At 43.4% G+C, this 19034-nt stretch overlaps 1 protein-coding gene across 5 annotated transcripts in view; it reads left to right on the forward strand.

Annotated features, from left to right (window-relative positions):
• Positions 1 to 19034, forward strand: part of RPS6KA3 (ribosomal protein S6 kinase A3) — a 116217-nt gene that overhangs the window by 92417 nt on the left and 4766 nt on the right. For all 5 annotated transcript variants that reach the window (XM_066248844.1, XM_066248839.1, XM_066248842.1 and 2 more), the window contains 5 exons: positions 2480 to 2569; positions 5528 to 5686; positions 7418 to 7579; positions 12383 to 12459; positions 12931 to 13048. In XM_066248844.1, the coding sequence (XP_066104941.1) occupies positions 2480 to 2569; positions 5528 to 5686; positions 7418 to 7579; positions 12383 to 12459; positions 12931 to 13048 (606 nt within the window). The remainder of the gene's footprint in view (positions 1 to 2479; positions 2570 to 5527; positions 5687 to 7417; positions 7580 to 12382; positions 12460 to 12930; positions 13049 to 19034) is intronic.

The following is a 19034-nucleotide window of genomic DNA, read 5'->3' on the forward strand; positions in this document are numbered from 1 at the left end:
AATGTTCATACTGTCTTTCACATTTAAAAGGATCTATGGCCTGACCTGTGGTGGCGCAGTGGGTAAAGCATCAACCTGGAACGCTGAGGTCACCGGTTCAAAACCCTGGGCTTGCCTGGTCAAGGCACATATGGGAGTTGATGCTTCCTGCTCCTCCCTCCTTCTCTCTCTCTCTCTTACTCTCTCTCCTCTCTAAAAATTAATAAATTTTAAAAAAAGGATCTATGAACCAATAAAAGAATAAGAGCCCCTGTCATAAAATTTATTATCATTAGCTGTTTTAATTTCATCAGATGTTCTAAGACAGGAAAATTTTTCTAAGCCAAAACCAATTCACATCGCTCTATGACAAAGTTTGAGTTGTAAGCCTTTAGTTGTAAGTGAACAAACACAGTATTCAAGTCTCTGCCTTTTCACTCTTGGAGTGGTAGCCTCTGCTCTCCCATTGCAAGCAATTCAAGTAATACCTGAAGCTTTGAACTTACATGCAACCTTAGAACTATCTGTAAGTGTGGGTAGCTCGTGTTTAGTTAGTGGGAGAGTGGCATTAATTGTGATTACTTCCAACCATCCATCCATCCATCCTTTTATCTAAATACATAGTATGATTTCATATGTAAAAATAAAAATGAATGTATTTTATATATGCATAGCAACTATTTGGGAAGACATATACACATAGAAATTATTATTACTGCCTGACCTATGGTGGCGCAGTGGATAAAGCATCGACCTGGAACACTGAGGTTGCTGGTTCGAAACCGTGGGCTTGCCTGGTCACGACACATACAGGAAGCAACTACTATGAGTTAATGCATCCTGTTTCTCCCCCCTTCTCTCTCTCCATCTCTTTCATTCTTTCTCTCTCCTCTCTCTAAAAATCAATAAACAAAGTCTAAAAAAAGAAAAAGACAAAAGAATTGTTATTACTATTCTGAACTTGAATCTATTTGCTTTAAAGAGTCATCAGTGTCCACAAGGCTGTCTGTCAGCTGTAAGGATAAACCAGAAATAGATTTTAATTGCTCATCACCTACTCACTGCTCAGTGAAATCTGGGGACATGGGAAATTTCAAATTGCTTACATGAAAGAAGGTGAATAATGTACTTGGTAGACAGTTTAAGGATGTATCTTGCCTCCATAAACACATGAGAAAAAGGTAAAAATGTCCTGAGATCCCCTTTGAATTACAGAAACCAGGAGCACTATACCAAATCCTTGAGAATATCTTGAAGCTATTTGTGAGTTTTTGTGGCTTAAATTCATAAAACCAATCCCAACACAACTTGATTCTATAGAAATTACTGCAAATCTAAGATCCGCAAGCAGAAGTATGGATTTAATGTAAACTGGCCTGAGATTAGGAGATCAGAGTGCATGTTGCCAAAAACAACACTTCTGGTGTGTTCTGATTTTCAGAAGACTAGCCCGGATCATATCCCTTGAATTAGCATGTCTGTTCTGTATCCCTTTCCTCTTGGTTATCCATCTGCCTAATTCTATAGTGTCATTTGCAGTTGATTACCAGTGGACACCTCTATGCTTGTCTTCCCTATTCCCAAATACAGAACTGTTGGCCAAGTAAATCCGTTTCAGAGAGCAGATTTGGCTCCTGTTGAGAGTTGCAAGCTAGGTTGCTGGAACATTTCAGTATTTATTGCTTATGTTAATTACTAAGCTGTTTTAAAATTGAAAATATGAAAGTCACAAAATTTATTTCAGACTATCTTTTGGAGGAAATGAATGCAAACCTTATTCAAATATGCTATTACTTTAACAGATTAAATGATTAAGAGGAATATTAAGAAGCAGCTGACATAAAAGGGTTGGAAAGCTTCATTAGTATTTTAAAGGGTTTTATTATAATAATTAAATATAATTCTAGCCAAGTAAAATTCTAGGTGTGGTTTTCTGCTTAGCTTTTTGCCTAGCTTCAAAAATAAGCTTGTCCTACTAAACTGATAATTTTGTATAAGTAGCTTACAACTATTGGGATATTCCATTGACTCATTTTAATAAAAGAAGTCAAGTTAATTGAATAAACAGATACTAGAGGTGATGTTTTATACATATTTATTTATTTCTCTTAATTACCTATATTGACAGAGTTAGAAATTGAGTTCCCAAAAGTTTAAGATTTTTAAGGATGAAAGAATTATGTTTCTGTTAACTATGTACCTTTTCTTGAGGCTTTTGAGTTTTAGTAGGTCCTAGACTTACTTCAGACTTAAACTGGAGAGACCTGGTGGGAATTTGACTCATGGCATAGAATTGATCTTACAGCCTTGCCATCTATATTAAGACTGGCTTTTGAATTTTAATTAGGCAGTCTGGCCAGGTACTTGAATAAAACTGGTTAATAAAAGGCTTATATATAGAGTGTTTGCATAACATGGTACCCAGGGGCTATAGCTGTAAATACTTAAGGTTTATAACTGTACAGTTCATGAGATTTTGTGATTAATATTTGCCTTTTAGATCATTGATAAAAGCAAGAGAGACCCAACCGAAGAAATTGAAATTCTTCTTCGTTATGGACAGCATCCAAACATTATTACTCTAAAGGATGTAAGTAGATTCTTTAACGTAGACATTTGAATCAGTTGTCTAACTTGCATGTGGAATGTTTTCAAATAACATGTTGTACACATAGAACTGACTGTTGTAGTAAATAAAAATAGATTTGAGAGCAACATATAGGCCCTGGCCGGTTGGCTCAGCGGTAGAGCATCGGCCTGGCATGCGGGGGACCCGGGTTCGATTCCCGGCCAGGGCACATAGGAGAAGCGCCCATTTGCTTCTCCACCCCCACCCCCTCCTTCCTCTCTGTCTCTCTCTTCCCCTCCCGCAGCCAAGGCTCCATTGGAGCAAAGATGGCCCGGGCGGCCCGGGCGCTGGGGATGGCTCCTTGGCCTCTGCCCCAGGCGCTAGAGTGGCTCTGGTCGCGGCAGAGCATCGCCCCCTGGTGGGCAGAGCGTCGCCCCTGGTGGGCGTGCCGGGTGGATCCCGGTCGGGCTCATGTGGGAGTCTGTCTGACTGTCTCTCCCCGTTTCCAGCTTCAGAAAAATAAAAAGAAAAAAAAAAGAGAGAGAGAGCAACATATATAGCACAATTTCAATAATAAAGAAAAATATATCTAGTTAACTTTTCTACTTTTGCTATAAGGAAAGCAGTGTTGACATTATTGCTTTTAACATCTGCATTTATAGACCATTTGGATATTGATTAATATTCAGAATGGACTAGTCTCACACTCCATGGACTCCCCAAACTGTCTTTCACAATACTGCCAGAGCGCACTGCACTCCTGTCTAACCGTGTTACTTTGCTGCCTTCCATTCATACCCCTCATTACTGCTGGTCCCTGCCTCCCTCCGTCCACAGCATTCTCACACTTCCTCACATACTGTACGTAGTGTGTATAAATTGTTAAACACTCCTCACTTTCTCATGCCACACTGTCTGAATTTATGGTTCCGTCCTTCCTTACCTGGCTACTACTGCACATCTAAGGCTGCGCCAAAGTATTCCTTCCCCCAGGAAGCCTGGCCTGCCTGGCACCACCCCCAGGACAAAGGAGGTACCCTTTCCCTGCGACCTATGACTTTGATCAGAACACAGCTCTTGGGAAAGGCTGTGAACTGGCCAGGCAGCACTAACTGCTCTCTTGCTGATGGTGGTCACATTGACTCAAAGGCCATATCTACTTGTCATAGACCAGATGGCATGTGGCCGGCTGGGCCAGAGGACTTCTGAGGAACCTTCCGCCTTCCGATTCGGAGGTTTTGTGAACTCCACAGCGTATCCTCCCTTCTCCTTCAGGACCTAAACTGCAGTTTCCTCAGATTAATATCACTACCTCACTACTCATTGTTAGAAGGAGAATGTTAACTTAGTCCCATTAAAATTGTGAAGCTCTTTAACCTAAGTGACTTTTTAATTAACATGACCTCCAAGAATCCAACCAAGTAAATTAAAAAGGAAGTATAGGAAAATATATACTTTCTCTCAAGCCCTGGCCAGACAGCTCAGTGGCTGGAGCGTCGTCCCAAAGTGCAGAGGTTTCCGGTTCAGTCCGCTGTCAGGGCACAGACAGGAACAGCCCTATACACTCTCTCTCTCTCTCTCTCTCTTTCTCTCATCCTTCCTCTCTACAAAATCAGTAAACTAAAATAACAATACTTTCATCCTTGCCTTGGAAACTGTGCTGTTGTCATTTTTTACATCTTTGCCCCTTCCCCCATTTCAAATTCCAAACTCTAAAAATTTCTCCACTTTTATTACAACATGTGCAATATATTTTAAATTCTTAAGTCTATGTCTGTCCCTACTGGAATAAAAGCTTTCAGACTAGTCCCTTGTTTTTTCCGTATTTGGGAGCTCAGGACGTGGCACCTCTTCTGCAGCTAAGTAAAGGTGTGCATTACTCCGTGCTGAGGGGGATAAGAGGGACTGGGGTTTAATAAAGGGGTATGTATTTCAGTTCAGCACTGCCTAGAAGAGCACTTCCTAATCACACTGAGCCTCCATTCTCCACCGGGGCAAACTGGTGTGCTTGTGGGCGTGGGGTGGAATTTCTCTTTGCTGTTTAATCTTCCTACTTAATTCTTGCCACAACTTGACTTTCAATTTAACCAAAACCAGAATAATTCATTGTACTGCGTGTATAAATATAGAACTGCTGCAGTTGCAGAAGTTCCGGGAAATCACAGGAGTCTGTCTTTGTACCAGTCTCTGCCCTCAGCAGTAGACAGAAAGATGAAAAGGAGCGAGCACAAAGTGCAGCATTCGGTGTCTTTGTATACAATGCCCAGGGTTACTTTGATTTCCTGGCGTGAGGTTTCACAGAAGGAAATCACAGGGTATTTTTCTGACAGTCGATTTCAGTTCCTATTTTAAATTCTTTTCTTTTTTTTTTTTTTTTTTTTGCTTTTTTTGCCTTTTTTTTTTTTTTTTTTTTTGCATTTTTCCGAAGCTGGAAACGAGGAGAGACAGTCAGACAGACTCCCGCATGCGCCCGACCGGGATCCACCCGGCACACCCACCAGGGGCGACGCTCTGCCCACCAGGGGGCGATGTTCTGCCCCTCCGGGGCGTCACTCTGCCACGACCAGAGCCACTCTAGCGCCTGGGGCGGAGGCCAAGGAGCCATCCCCAGCGCCCAGGCCATCTTTGCTCCATTGGAGCCTTGGCTGCAGGAGGGGAAGAGAGAGACAGAGAGGAAGGAGAGGAGGAGGGGTGGAGAAGCAAATGGGCACTTCTCCTATGTGCCCTGGCCGGAAATCGAACCCGGGTCCCCCGCACGCCAGGCCGATGCTCTACCGCTGAGCCAACCAGCCAGGGCCCTATTTTAAATTCTTATGTGTATAAAACCACAAGATTTATATACTCCGTTGATCATGATAAGTAAAATTTTCCTTGAATATAAAAATAAGTTTTGATTTCTCTTTAATTTGCGAAACTTTGTTCTGAGCACATGTAAAATTTCAATTTTTTTTTATATTTTTGTTTTGACTTTTATTATAGGTATATGATGATGGAAAATATGTGTATGTAGTGACAGAACTTATGAAAGGGGGCGAATTGCTGGATAAAATTCTTAGACAGAAATTTTTCTCTGAACGAGAGGCCAGTGCTGTCCTGTTTACTATAACCAAAACTGTTGAATATCTTCACGCACAAGGGGTAAGTCTTTTTAATATTTATATATATGTATTATAAATATATATGTACATATATGCACACATGCATACACATCACATAGATATCTTTTTTCTCACCATTTCTTTCTTCATATTTGAGCTAAAATTACAAAAGTAGAAGAAACTACTCTATGCACATAATGGAAAAATAGCTACTCTTAGCTGAATTATGCTACTGTTCTTCCTCTGTGTAAACTTCTCCCATTAAGCTTGATATGCTACTTTGAAATTCTAGCTTGTTTATTTTAAATTCTTACGCTTCCCAAGAAAAAGAGGGGGGGATCTTCTGACCTGGAAGACTCAGCATTGTTTCGCTAGGCCACTCTGTACTCCTGAGAACTGGGCCCATTCCAAGCTTAGAAACAGAACCAGAGATCATGGGTTATATTCACCTGTAAAAGGAAATCCTTCAAATGGATGAGGCCAAATAGTCACTTGGCTTCTGCCTGGTGGATGATCTCTTCATTTCTTCCTGAAGGTTATTAGTCAATCTCCAAAAAAGAAAAAAAAAGTCATGTTTGTAAAAGAAGGGAAATTGGGAAGAACAAGAAGAAAATGACGGGAGGGAAGGAGGAAAAGAACAGAAGAGGGGAGGAGGAGTGAGAAGCAAGGAGAAAATAAGAGGTTACTTTTGAAGGAGCTTATTTTCGGTACTTATTCTCATTTTGTCTGTCTTTGCCCTGGAAGTTAACAAGTGGGCTGTTTTGATTTAATTCGGGAGCGTCTTGACTTCTAGCTGGTTAAGAGTCATCTGGTACTGTAGCCAGAAATCAGCAGCGCTTAGTGTTCACTGAAACATTTAAGACTTTGTGGTCAGCTAAGCCTTCTGTGTTGTTTCCTTGGTGCCTCCGCAGCAATAAGTTACTACAGTGATGTGGAGAGGTCATGTTCAGGATGTTAGCAACTAGCGCTGAGATGACTGATCCGAATATACACTCAGAATTTGATGGGGGGGGGACATATAAGTCTACTGAGGAGTGTCAGGCTTATAAAAGAAGTATCTAAGTAGGTAATTAAAGGAGGAAAACAATGCAGAACTATAAAGGAATGGTGTCTTTCTGTGTGTGTGACATTGCTGCATGGATATCAGATAGGCAATACATAAACTGGAGTTTTTCTCCCTTTTACTCTTAAGCCCTGCCTGATCCATTGAGCCTGTCCGCACAAGTTTGTTGTGTACCCCCATGGTACAGGCTGTTCCCACTACCTACAGTGACTGCACCTCACAGTTCTAGCTTGTTCATTCTATTCTAGATCAGATGTTAGCTCCTCTAGAGACCCTGACTTCCCTAGTTATGCCCCATCTCTCTACTTCTCTACTACCGTGTAAGCTTCTAGCAGGTAAAGGCAAGGATCTTATGGGTCTTTTTCACCAGAGTATGTGAAGCTCCTTCAGTAATACCCTGGCACATGATAGGCACTCGGTACATGTTTGTTTAATGAATGAATGACCTGGAGACAGATATTACTGCTATTTATATTTCTCCTTAACCCACTTACGCAGTTGGACAAGAAAAGAAAGGTAAATACTGTTATTTCTTCATCTTCTCTTTCCTCCAGTTCTGTGTTGGAGTTATTTATCAGCATTTTATAATGTAGGAATAATTTAAAGGTTGGCACTTAATTACCTTGTTAAGTGCATTGCCTTAGAGGTTTGAATGAAGAATTTTCAAGATGGAAATGTATTGTAAATGCTCCTCTTTGTTTCATTTAGGTGGTTCACAGAGACTTGAAACCTAGCAACATTCTGTATGTGGATGAATCTGGCAATCCAGAATCTGTTCGAATTTGTGATTTCGGCTTTGCCAAACAGCTAAGAGCAGAAAATGGTCTTCTTATGACGCCTTGTTATACTGCAAATTTTGTTGCACCAGAGGTAATTATGAAATAGTTTGCTTGCAGTATTTCAGCTTTCTTTTTTTGTATTTTTCTGAAGTGAGAAGCGGGGAGGCAGTTAGACTCCCACATGCACCCTACCGGGATCCACCCAGCATGCCCACTAGAGGGCGATGCTCTGCCCATCTGGGGCATTACAACCGGATCCATTCTAGCACCTAAGGTAGAGGCCATGGAGCCGTCCTCAGCGCCTGGGCCAACTTTGCTCCAGTGGAACCTTGGCTGCAGGAGGGGAAGAAAGAGAGAGAAAGGGAGGGGGAAGGGTGGAGAAGCAGATAGGCGCTTCTCCTGTGTGCCCTGGCCGGGAATCAAACCCAGGACTTCCACACACCAGGCCCACGCTCTACCACTGAGCAAACTGGCCAGGGCCAGTATTTCAGCATATTTAAAAACTCATTTGCAGGCCCTGGCCAGTTGGCTCAGTGGTAGAGCGTCGGCCTGGCATGCAGAAGTCCCTGGTTCGATTCCCGGCCAGGGCACACAGGAGAAGCGCCCATCTGCTTCTCCACTCCTCCCCCTCTCCTTCCTCTCTGTCTCTCTCTTCCCCTCCCGCAGCCAAGGCTCCATTGGAGCAAAGATGGCCTGGGTGCTGGGGATGGCTCCTTGGCCTCTGCCCCAGGCGCTAGAGTGGCTCTGGTCACAACAGAGCGACGCCCATTGCCCCCTGGTGGGCAGAGCGTCGCCCCCTGGTGGGCGTGCGGGATGGATTCCGGTCGGGCGCATGCAGGAGTCTGTCTGACTGTCTCTCCCCGTTTCCAGCTTCAGAAAAATACAAAAAAACCCCTCATTTGCTGTGTTTAATATAGAATAATTTAATAGTTGTTTAATTGAAGACTTACTGAACAAATAATTAGAATAATATAGCAGTTCTTTCTTCTGTTGATAGTTCGTTCTGTCAACAACCCACTATTACCTATAATCTTTCTGCTCTTTTTTCTGTAGCTGTGTACTATCACTAACACTTTTCTGCTTGTCCGTTCATGGAAATAAATGGAAACTGGCTTATTTTCCATCCTTGCTATTATCCTTCTTTCCCCCTGGTTTTATCACTGTGTTCTTGTATCTGCAAGGCTAAAACATGGTCTCTTCTTGTCTTTAGCTACATAACTAGTTACCATCTGTTATCCGTAAAAATCAGTTCAGGGTTCTGTTCACAGAGCTGAGCCCTCGCCAGCTCCCCTTCCGCCCCCTAGTGGCTGCCACGGCCCAGGTGCACATCACTCCCTCTTGCCATTCTCTGGTCCCTCCACAAGAGAGTTGCACATCTACTAAAGTCTTCCTCAAGCACTGTTTTGGTCAAGTTACTTCTTTTCTATAGAAATTGCAGTTCCCCATTATAATAAATATAAAATCCACTGCTTTGTCAAGATTTTCTACTTTTTTTATCACTATGTTAAAAAGAAAAAATTTAGCCTGACCAGGCGGTGGCACAGTGAATGGAACGTCAGACTGGTATGTAGAGGACCCAGGTTCGAGACCCCGAGGTCACCAGCTTGAGCGCAGGCTCATCTGGTTTGAGTAAGGCTCACCAGCTTGAACCCAGGGTCGCTGACTTGAGCAAGGGGTCACTCGGTCTGCCGTAGCCCCCCCGGCCAAGGCACATGTGAGAAAGCAATCAATGAACAACTAAGGTGCTGCAACAAAGAATTGATGCTTCTCATCTCTCTCCCTTCTTGTCTGTCTGTTCCTGTCTGTCCCTCTCTCTGACTGTCTCTATCAGAAAAAAAAGAAAAAGAATTAACTATGGGTCCTGGCTGGTTGGCTCAGTGGTAGAGTGGGCCCAGTATGCAGACATCCCAGAATTGATCCCTGGTCAGGGCACACATAAGAAGCAACCATGTGCTTCTTGTCCCCTCCCTCTCCCCTTCTTTTCCTCTTCTTCTCCCACAGCCAGTGTCTCAATTGTTTCGGACATCAGTTCCAGGCACTGAGGATAGCTCAGTTGATTCAAGCATTGGCCCTGGACAGGGGTTGCCGGAGGGATCCCAGTCAGGGAGCATGCAGGAGTCTGTCTCTCTATCTCCTCTCCTCTCATTTAAATAAAAAACAAAACTTTACTTATATTTGATTGTTCTTTTTTTTTTAAGAGAAGGGGAGAGGAAGGGAGATAAAGAGGGTGGAGAGAGATGAGAAGCATTAACTCATAGTTGCATCACCTTAGTTATTCATTGACTGCTTCTCACATGTGCCTTTAGGGGGGGTGGGGAGAGTGAACAGCTGAGCCGGTGATCCCTTGCTCAAACTAGCGATCTTGGGCTCAAGCCAGCGGGATCCCACACTCCAGCCAGCAACCCCACACTGGAGTTGGTGAATCTGCACTCAAATTGAATGAGCCTGTGCTCAAGCCGGTGACCTCAGGGTCTCGAACCTGGGGCCTCAGCGTCCCAGGTTAGTGCTCTATCCACTGCACCATCATTGATCAGACTACACCTGATCTTTTATTTATTTATTTTAGGCCTGTTTCTTTTTTTTTAAGACTTTATTAATTTTAGAGAGAGAGAGTGCTAGAGTGATAGAATGAGAGAGAGCAAGAGAGAGAGAAAGGGGAAGGAGCAGGAAGCATCAACTCCCATTTGTGCCCTGACCAGGCAAGCCCACAGTTCCAACCCGCGACCTCAGCGTTCCAGGTCAGTGCTTTACCCACTGCGCCACCACAGGCCAGGCCCTACACCTGCTCTGTTAATTCTTTGTCTTCTACTTTTCTCCATTTAGTTGTCCAGATTAAACCTCTGAAGCCTCCTGAAATCTCTCTATCATTTCTCCACATCCAGTCTGTCACCATATCTTTTCCATTTTGTTCCCTATTTTAGACCCTTTTCCCCTGGCCCTATACCTCCAGTCGCCACTGTGCAGGTTCTCACAGCCCTTCACTGAGTTTGCTAGAAATTGCTTCCTGTCGGGAGGCCTTGTCTCTAGTCTCTCTTCTTGCCAGCATTTCCTCTGTACCTTCAGTTGTTTCTGGTATACCTAGCTACTTATTTAATTTTCCTGTTTAATGCTTCAGTGACATCTGATTGCCTACAGAAAAAAAATCTAAATTCCTTTTCAATTTATGTGTAAAAGCCCTTCGGTTTCTCTGGTCTCTCTCTAATATCCTCTGCCTGGAGATCTGGCCATATAAGACTGTCACTAACTATGCTGTGCTCTTGCCTCTGCCCTTTGTCCTCTCCCTCCCCACCTTCGCCCTTTGCCTCCTGAACTCTTTTTTTTCTTTTTTTACCAGAGAGGAGGGGAGATAGACTCCCACATGCACCCCAACTGGGATCCACCAGCATCCCTCATCTGAGGCTGATGCTCGAATCAACCGATCTATCCTCAGTGCCTGGGGCCGGTGCTCAGGCCAATCAATCCACTTGCTGTGGGAGGGGAAGAGAGAGAGAAAGGGGAGCAGGAGAGGAAGAGAAGCAAATGGTTGCTTCCTATATGTGGCCTGACTGGAAATCAAACCCAAGACGTCTGTGTGCTGGGCTGATGCTCTATCCACTGAGCCTACCAGCCAGGGCCTGAATTCATACTTATGGGCACAGTACAAGCAGGCTGTCCCCTAGCCTTTCTCCTTTCCTTATATAAAGAATGAATTGCTGCTTGACCAGGCAGTGTGGCACAGTGGATGTTGACTGGGAATGCTGAGGACCCAGGTTCAAAACCCTGAGGTCACTGGCTTGAGCCTGAAGGTCACTGGCTTGAGTCCAAGGTCGCTGGCTTGAGCAAGGGGTCACTGGCTTAGCTGGAGTCCCCAGGTCAAGGCACATATGAGAAAGCAATCAATGAACAACTAAGGGGCTGCAACAACAAGTTGATGCTTCTCATTTCTTTTTCTGTCTGTCTGTCCCTCTCTCTCTTGCTGAAAAAATGAATTGCTTTCTCATCCTTATACCCAGAGTACTTTAGGCATAACATTATGATACTTTCATGTTGAATTGTTAACTCCATATACAGGGTGAGACAAAAGGTTTGCAGTCTTGAGTACGTGAAACACAGAATTTATTCTTGTATCACTATTTGTTACTGTATTTTCCATACGAACAACTGGAAGCCTACTTTGCCCCACCCTGCATGTTCATTTCCCTGCCAGATTCGAATTTTCTTAAGAAAACCAGTTGTTTTGTATGTCACAGTTCATGCCTGATTATAGTTGGTGATGGTTGAGTGCTTGAGTGAATCAAATTACATATTATATATAAAAGTACAGTTTTATACTGTATCATTTGTACTATTATATGTGTTCTTAAAAAGTGCTGTGTTATGTGGCCATTTCTGTAGCCCCGTATAAATATACATTCATTTAAATAAAAAACTTACCTTCGATTTATTTTATAGTTCTCTATGAACCAAAGCAGCATTCAATAAATGCTAATTCAAATACCAAAATTTAACTGACCTGTGGTGGTGCAGTGGATAAAGCGTCAGCCTAGAACACTGAGGTCGCTGGTTCAAAACCCCAGGCTTGCCTGGTCAAGGCACATATGAAGAGCGATACTTCCCATTCCTCCTCCCTCCCTTCCCCCCCACTCTCGCTCTCTTTCTAAAACAGAAATTCAATAAATAAAATCCTAAAAAAACAAACAAAAGTACCAAAATTTATATGTACATATAAATTGTTAGTAGTAAAAGGTTCTAGAATGGAATTAATATATTGTCTTGTTTGTTAATCATGTTCTGTTGAGGGGGTTTTGGGGGTTTTTTTTATATGTATTGACTTAGATATAATTCCATTCCCACAACCTATCTAAACCTATACGATAAACAGTGGTATGTTCGTACTAATTTTGACTTTTTCTAGGTTTTGAAACGACAAGGCTATGATGCTGCCTGTGATATTTGGAGTCTTGGTGTCCTTCTCTACACAATGCTTACTGGGTGAGTGTAGACTAGACGCCGTAAGCATTTAGTCCTCAATGTCTTATTTCTGTTATGTAGTTTATCAGTCAATCTTTGTTGTAATACTTTTCTCCTTATGGGCTCTCATTTCCTAATAATACAATCGTGCATATGTATATCTATAGATATATGCCACATTTATATCTGTATCATTACTAATTTTCTATAGTGTACTGTTTATTAACGTCTTGAGGTCTTACATTGATTTTTCCATACCTTTTTTCACTCTTGTATCTTAAAGTATTTATACTTTTATATATTAAATCTAATCACTATTTTGTAACATACCTTGGCCCGGTGCTTTGTGGGGCTTCCTGTCAATAGCTTTCACTTTAAATATGACATTAATTGAATTACTCAAAGGACTTTGGGACACTGCAAATAAATAGAAAGCTCACCAACCAAAAACTCAATTTCGTGCATTCACATTTTAATTTGATTATAAACTAGTTACACCCCGTTTGCGAATGGCCCTGACGATACCCCAGAGGAGATACTGGCACGCATCGGCAGCGGGAAGTTCTCCCTCAGCGGCGGCTACTGGAATTCCGTTTCAGACACAGCGAAGGTCAGTTTTCATAACCCTTCAGGAGAATAGACAAGGTCAATCAGAACCTTGTTCATAAAGTAGTATTTTGAAGTGATGTTACCAAATAACTTGAACTCAAAAAATGGACCAGTTATTTTGTTTCTTTAAAAAAGGCTTTGATTTGGTTTTATTACCTATACATTAAGGTTACTTCTTGTTGAGGAGATGATGAGAATTATAGTGGTAGTTAGTATTCATGGAGTGTGTGCCTGCTCTGCGCTTCATGCTGCACTTCAGCAAAATTATCCGTTTAATGCTCTTAACCCTGTAAAATGGGTGGTGGGATCCCCATTTCCCAGAAGGAAACCAAGGCCCAGAATATTAGTGTGAAGTTGTCCATAGTTACACACCAGATATATGTGGGCGTTCCAGGCTAAGTAGCTGATTCCAAAGCCCTCAATCCCTAGAACAACTGTACTGTGCTCTCTTTTTGGTCTTCTCTTTTTCACAGTAAAGATTAGTGTAGTTTTATAGGGTCAGCTTGAAACCCAGTTGGAAAGCCTTCCGTACTGGAAGATTTGCCATCCCCTGAACGGCACTGTCTTGCTTTTCATCTTTACTCTAGTTTCACTCTATTCATTGAAAATTCTCTTTTTTCTACTTCAAAATAAGAAAAGCATAAGATACATACTGGTAAAAGTGCTTGCTGATTCTTCATAGAGGTGGAAAATTGAGTTGATGTGATTGTTTAAGTAATTAGGGTATTTCAAAATTTATAGATACTTTTGGCATGGAAATGAAGCCTCAACTAATCAGTTTAATGTCTACATAGACAATATTTGGTTTTGTAATTGCATTTAAAACGAAATGTTATACCTGATGGCCTGCTCCTGTAGCTCAGTTGCTTATAGCATCGTCCTGAAGCACAGTTGTTGTAGGTTCAATTTCCAGTCAGGGCACATGCAGGAACAGGTCAATGTTCCTGTCTCTCTCTCTCTTTCCCTTCTTCTCTCTCTAAAATCAATAAAAATAAACATTTAAAATGAAATGTCAGGCCCTGGCCAGTTGGCTCAGTGGTAGAGCATCGTCCTGGCGTGCGGAAGTCCCGGGTTCAATTCCCAGCCAGGGCACACAGGAGAAGCACCCATCTGCTTCTCCACCCCTCCCCCTCTCCTTCCTCTCTGTCTCTCTCTTCCCCTCCTGCAGCCAAGGCTCCATTGGAGCAAAGATGGCCCTGGAGCTGGGGATGGCTTAGGCCTCTGCCTCAGGCGCTAGAGTGGCTCTGGTGACAACAGAGCGACGCCCCAGATGGGCAGAGCATCGCCCTCTGGTGGGCGTGCCGGCTGGATCCCGGTCGGGCGCATGTGGGAGTCTGTCTGACTGCCTCCCCATTTCCAACTTCAGAAAAATACAAAAATAAATAAATAAATAAAACGAAATGTTATACCTATATAATTATGTTAACCAGTGTCACCCCAATAAATTCGATAAAAAATAATAAAAGTTGCTCTAGAAGAAAAAAAAATTAAATGTTAGCCTTTTCCTTTTTAACAATAAAATTTCTTAATCCAAATCATTTTTTTCTGGATACTTGTTCCCTTTTTAATTTATGTGTTGATCACCGACACTGTGCTTAGTTAATAAGTGAATTCTCCAGGAGTAAATGATATGACTCAGAATTCTTGGTTGTAGGTCACTCGCAGTCTAGTTGGGAAATGGCCAACTAGTATCACATGTGCTGTTACAGTGGTACCTTTTCTGTGTTAAAGAAGTCACAGATGATCCTCAGTCAGAAAGATTTCAGGAAAAGTTTTTCAGAAGCCATGAGGGGTTTTCCAGGTAATTTTGGGGAAGAGTACGATGTAAGTTTATTCCAGGCTGAGGGATCAGCACATGCTGTTCATGGTCATGATGCCATAGGAGAGGCCGAATTTGTCCAGGGAGATTCGAGGAGTTTGATATGACTAGTCCAGGTTACGTGTATGTAAGATGGTAACCAATAAACCCAGATTATGGGCCCTGGCTGGTTGGCTCAGTGGTAGAGCGTCGGCCTGGCGCACAGGAGTCCCGGGTTCAATTCCCGGCCAGGGCACACAGGAGAAGCGCCCATATGCTTCTCCACCCCTCCCTCTCTCCTTCTTCTCTCTCTCTTCCCCTCCCGCAGCCAAGGCTCCATTGGAGCAAAGATGGCCCGGGCGCTGGGGATGGCTCCGTGGCCTCTGCCTCAGGCGCTAGAGTGGCTCTGATTGCGGCAGAGCAACGTCCCAGATGGGCACAGCATTGCCCCCTGGTGGGCATGCCGGGTGGATCCCGGTCAGGCGCATGCGGGAGTCTGACTGCCTCCCCGTTTCCAGCTTCAGAAAAATACAAAAAAAACCCCAGATTATGGAAGGCATTGTAGGTCATGCTCAGGATTTAGGGTTTATCTAGGTATTGGGAAACTATTGAAAAAGTTAAGCGCTACAGTGATTTTCCTTTTTTAAGTTCACTCTGTGATGCAGTAATTATTTTTGTGTGTGTGACAGAGACAGAGAGGGCAGACAGACAGGAATGGAGAGAGTTGAGAAACATCAGATCTTCATTGCAGAAACTTAGTTGATCATTGATTGCTCTCTCATATATGCCTTGACCAGGGGGCTACAGAAGAACGAGTGAGCCCTTGCTCAAGCCAGCAACCTTGGGCTCAAGCCAGCAACCTTGGGGTCATGTCGGTCATCCCACGCTCAAGCTGGTGAGACTGCACTCAAGTTGGATGAGCCCATGCTCAAGCCGGCTACCTCGGGGTTTCAAACCTGGGTCCTCTGCATCCCAGTTTGATACTCTATCCACTGTGCCACCACCCAGTCAGGCATGAAGCAATAATTTTTATCCATGGAGTTTGCCACAAACTTGTCATAATCAGTTGTGGGGCATACCAAGTAATGTTACCAAATCAAGTACCAGAGTTTAAACATTGCTTGCTTTTTTAATAAATTAAAGTGAGTCAAGGCTATTTCTTTAATTTCTATAATTTGGTTCTCATTCACTTGCATTCCAGTTGGCTTTTTTGAATGAGAGAGAAACACAGATGAGGAGGAGATACAGATAGAGCAGAAAACACTGCATCCATTTCACAGCGTATCTTATAAATGCCATTTTCATAATAATTTTTGCTCATTTGTTTAGTTAAGACTTGTAGCCCTGGCCAGTTGGCTCAGCAGTAGACTATTGGCCCCATGCATGGATGGTCCCAGGTTCGATTCCCGATCAGGGCCCATCTGCTTCTCCACTCCTCCACCTCTTGCTTCTCTCTCTCTCTCTCTCTCTCTCTCTCTCTCTCTCTCCCAATCTCTCTTCCCCTCCTGCAGCCATGACTTGATTGGAGTGAGTTGGCCATGGGTGCTGAGGATGGCTCCATAGCCTCCACCTCAGGCACTAAGAAGAGTTCAGTTGCTGAACAATGAAGCAATGCCCCAGATGGGCAGGGTATCACCCCCTAGTGAGCATGCTTTGTGGATCCTGATTGGGGCACACGCAGGCATCTGCCTCTGCCTCCCCTTCTCTCACTGAATTTTTTTTAAAAAAGGCTTGTGGCCCTGGCCAGTTGGCTCAGCGGTGGAGCGTCAGCCTGGCGTGCGGGGGACCCGGGTTCGATTCCCGGCCAGGGCACATAGGAGAAGCGCCCATTTGCTTCTCCACCCCCCCTCCTTCCTCTCTGTCTCTCTCTTCCCCTCCCGCAGCCGAGGCTCCATTGGAGCGGAGATGGCCCGGGCGCTGGGGATGGCTCCTTGGCCTCTGCCCCAGGCGCTAGAGTGGTTCTGGTCATGGCAGAGCGATGCCCCAGAGGGGCAGAGCATCGCCTCCTGGTGGGCAGAGTGTCACCCCTGGTGGGCGTGCCGGGTGGATCCCAGTTGGGCGCATGCGGGAGTCTGTCTGACTGTCTCTCCCTGTTTCCAGCTTCAGAAAAATACAAAAAAAAAAGGCTTGTAATTACATGCATGATATAATATAGTGAATACCCACAAAATTGGAAGAGAGGACTCTCAATCTGGTATGTCCCCTCAAGATCAAGTTACACACATGAATGTCATCAAGCATATGAAACATACGTGTCATATATGGCTTTGAGAAGACTAGGACCATAGCTACCATTTTGAACACTTATGTTTTAAGGACTGTGCTGACATTCTTACTGTATTATTTCATCTAGTCTTTACTGACCTAATATTAGGGGCATTACAGATAAGGTTTTGTAATATTTTGGGTCACGAATGACGAGTATCTAAACCAGTGGTAGTCAACCTGGTCCCTACCACCCACTAGTGGGCGTTCCAGCTTTCATGGTGGGTGGTAGCAGAGCAACCAAAGTATAAATAAAAAGATAGATTTAACTATAGTAAGTTGTTTTATAAAGATTTATTCTGCCAAACTTAGCAAAAATTTGACATAAAGTACTTGATAAGTAATTATTATTATATGCTTTAACTTGCTGTAACTCTGCTCTATAAATTTTATAAAGTAAAGTTACTTCCCTACTTTATAAATCACCATGACTGTGGGACTGGTGGGCAGTTAGAAAATTTTACTACTAACAGAGATACAAAAGTGGGCAATAGGTATAAAAAGGTAGACTACCCCTGAACCATAACAGTTGTGGGATTTGCACCAAATGGAAGATAAATTTAGGAGACAAAATAGACTCTGGTTTATTGGACATAAGCAAAAGAGAAGCCAATATCGAGTGTGCAGTGTGCATTTCCTCAGGTAAATGGGGGGGGGGGTGTCCTTCACCAAAACGTGGAATACAAAAGAAGTAGTTTGGAGAGGAGTGATGATTGCCGATTTAGATAATGAATTTGAAAAGCTTCTGTGATGCATAGTTAAGAGATATATGTCCACTAGGCAACTGGCGATATGGGTGTAGATCTTAGCAGCGAAGTCTGGGGTGGACAATGTAAGTTAGTAGTTGGCATCATGCCTGACCAGGTGGTGGCGCAGTGGGTAGAGCGTCAGACTGGGATGCAGAGGACCCGGGTTCGAGTTCCCGAGCTTGCCTGCTTGAGTGCGGGCTCATCTGATTTGAGCAAAAAAGCTCACCAGCTTGGACCCAAGGTCGCTGGCTCGAGCAAGGGGTTACTCAGTCTGCTGAAGGCCCGTGGTCAAGGCACATATGAGAAAGCAATCAATGAACAATTAAGGTCTCGCAACGAAAAACTGACGATTGATGCTTCTCATCTCTCTCTCTCTCTGTTCCTGTCTGTCTGTCCCTGTCTATCCCTCTCTCTGACTCTCTCTGTCCCTGTAAAAATAAATAAATAAATAAATGAATGAATGAAATAAAGTAGTTGGCATCGTGCGTAGTAACTAAAGCCATGAGCATGAATGAGCTGGTCTGAGCAGAGCGGTAAGAGAGCCATGAATGGAATTCAGGGAGCATCACCATTTAAAAAGAAAGCTTAGGAGTAGCCGTGAAGGACAGGAGCAGAAGGGATGCTGAGTGACTTGGCTAGAAGGTGCCGGTTAACACAGATCTGGGTAAAATGATAAGAGAGCTGCGCTGTGCTGTGGGCAGTTCTGCCACCTCTTCTTCATTTAGAGCACGTTGACTCACACTCAGAATTTGGAAGGGAGGTCCTTAATTGTTTTTGCTTTTTCTAATTCTGTTCAGTTATTCCTGTTCTTAGCTGTTAATGTTAACTAAAAGTAAAAACTATATATATGTAATAACAGGAGTACTTGGAGTAATGTCTCCCCAATTCCCAGTATCTAGTTAACCACCAGATTCTGTCAGCTCTTTCCCTTCAGTATCTTCAGTTCCATCTGTATTTCTATCTTTTATACCCGCCACCAAAGCTATATGCTCCTGCCAGTCTCAAACTGGAGTCTGCCGGCTTGCCCCTCCAATTCAGTTTCCTCCACACTTAGTGAGAGTAATCTCTCTAAAGTACAAACCTGACCGCATCACTGTTGGCTTTAAGTCCATACTTGCTAATATGGTCTCTAAGGGCCTTCACGGTCTGGTCCTTTCTTACCTCTCCCACTTTAT

The sequence above is a fragment of the Saccopteryx bilineata genome, chromosome X, assembly GCF_036850765.1.
Source record: "Saccopteryx bilineata isolate mSacBil1 chromosome X, mSacBil1_pri_phased_curated, whole genome shotgun sequence".
NCBI classification, from domain to species: Eukaryota; Metazoa; Chordata; class Mammalia; order Chiroptera; family Emballonuridae; genus Saccopteryx; species Saccopteryx bilineata.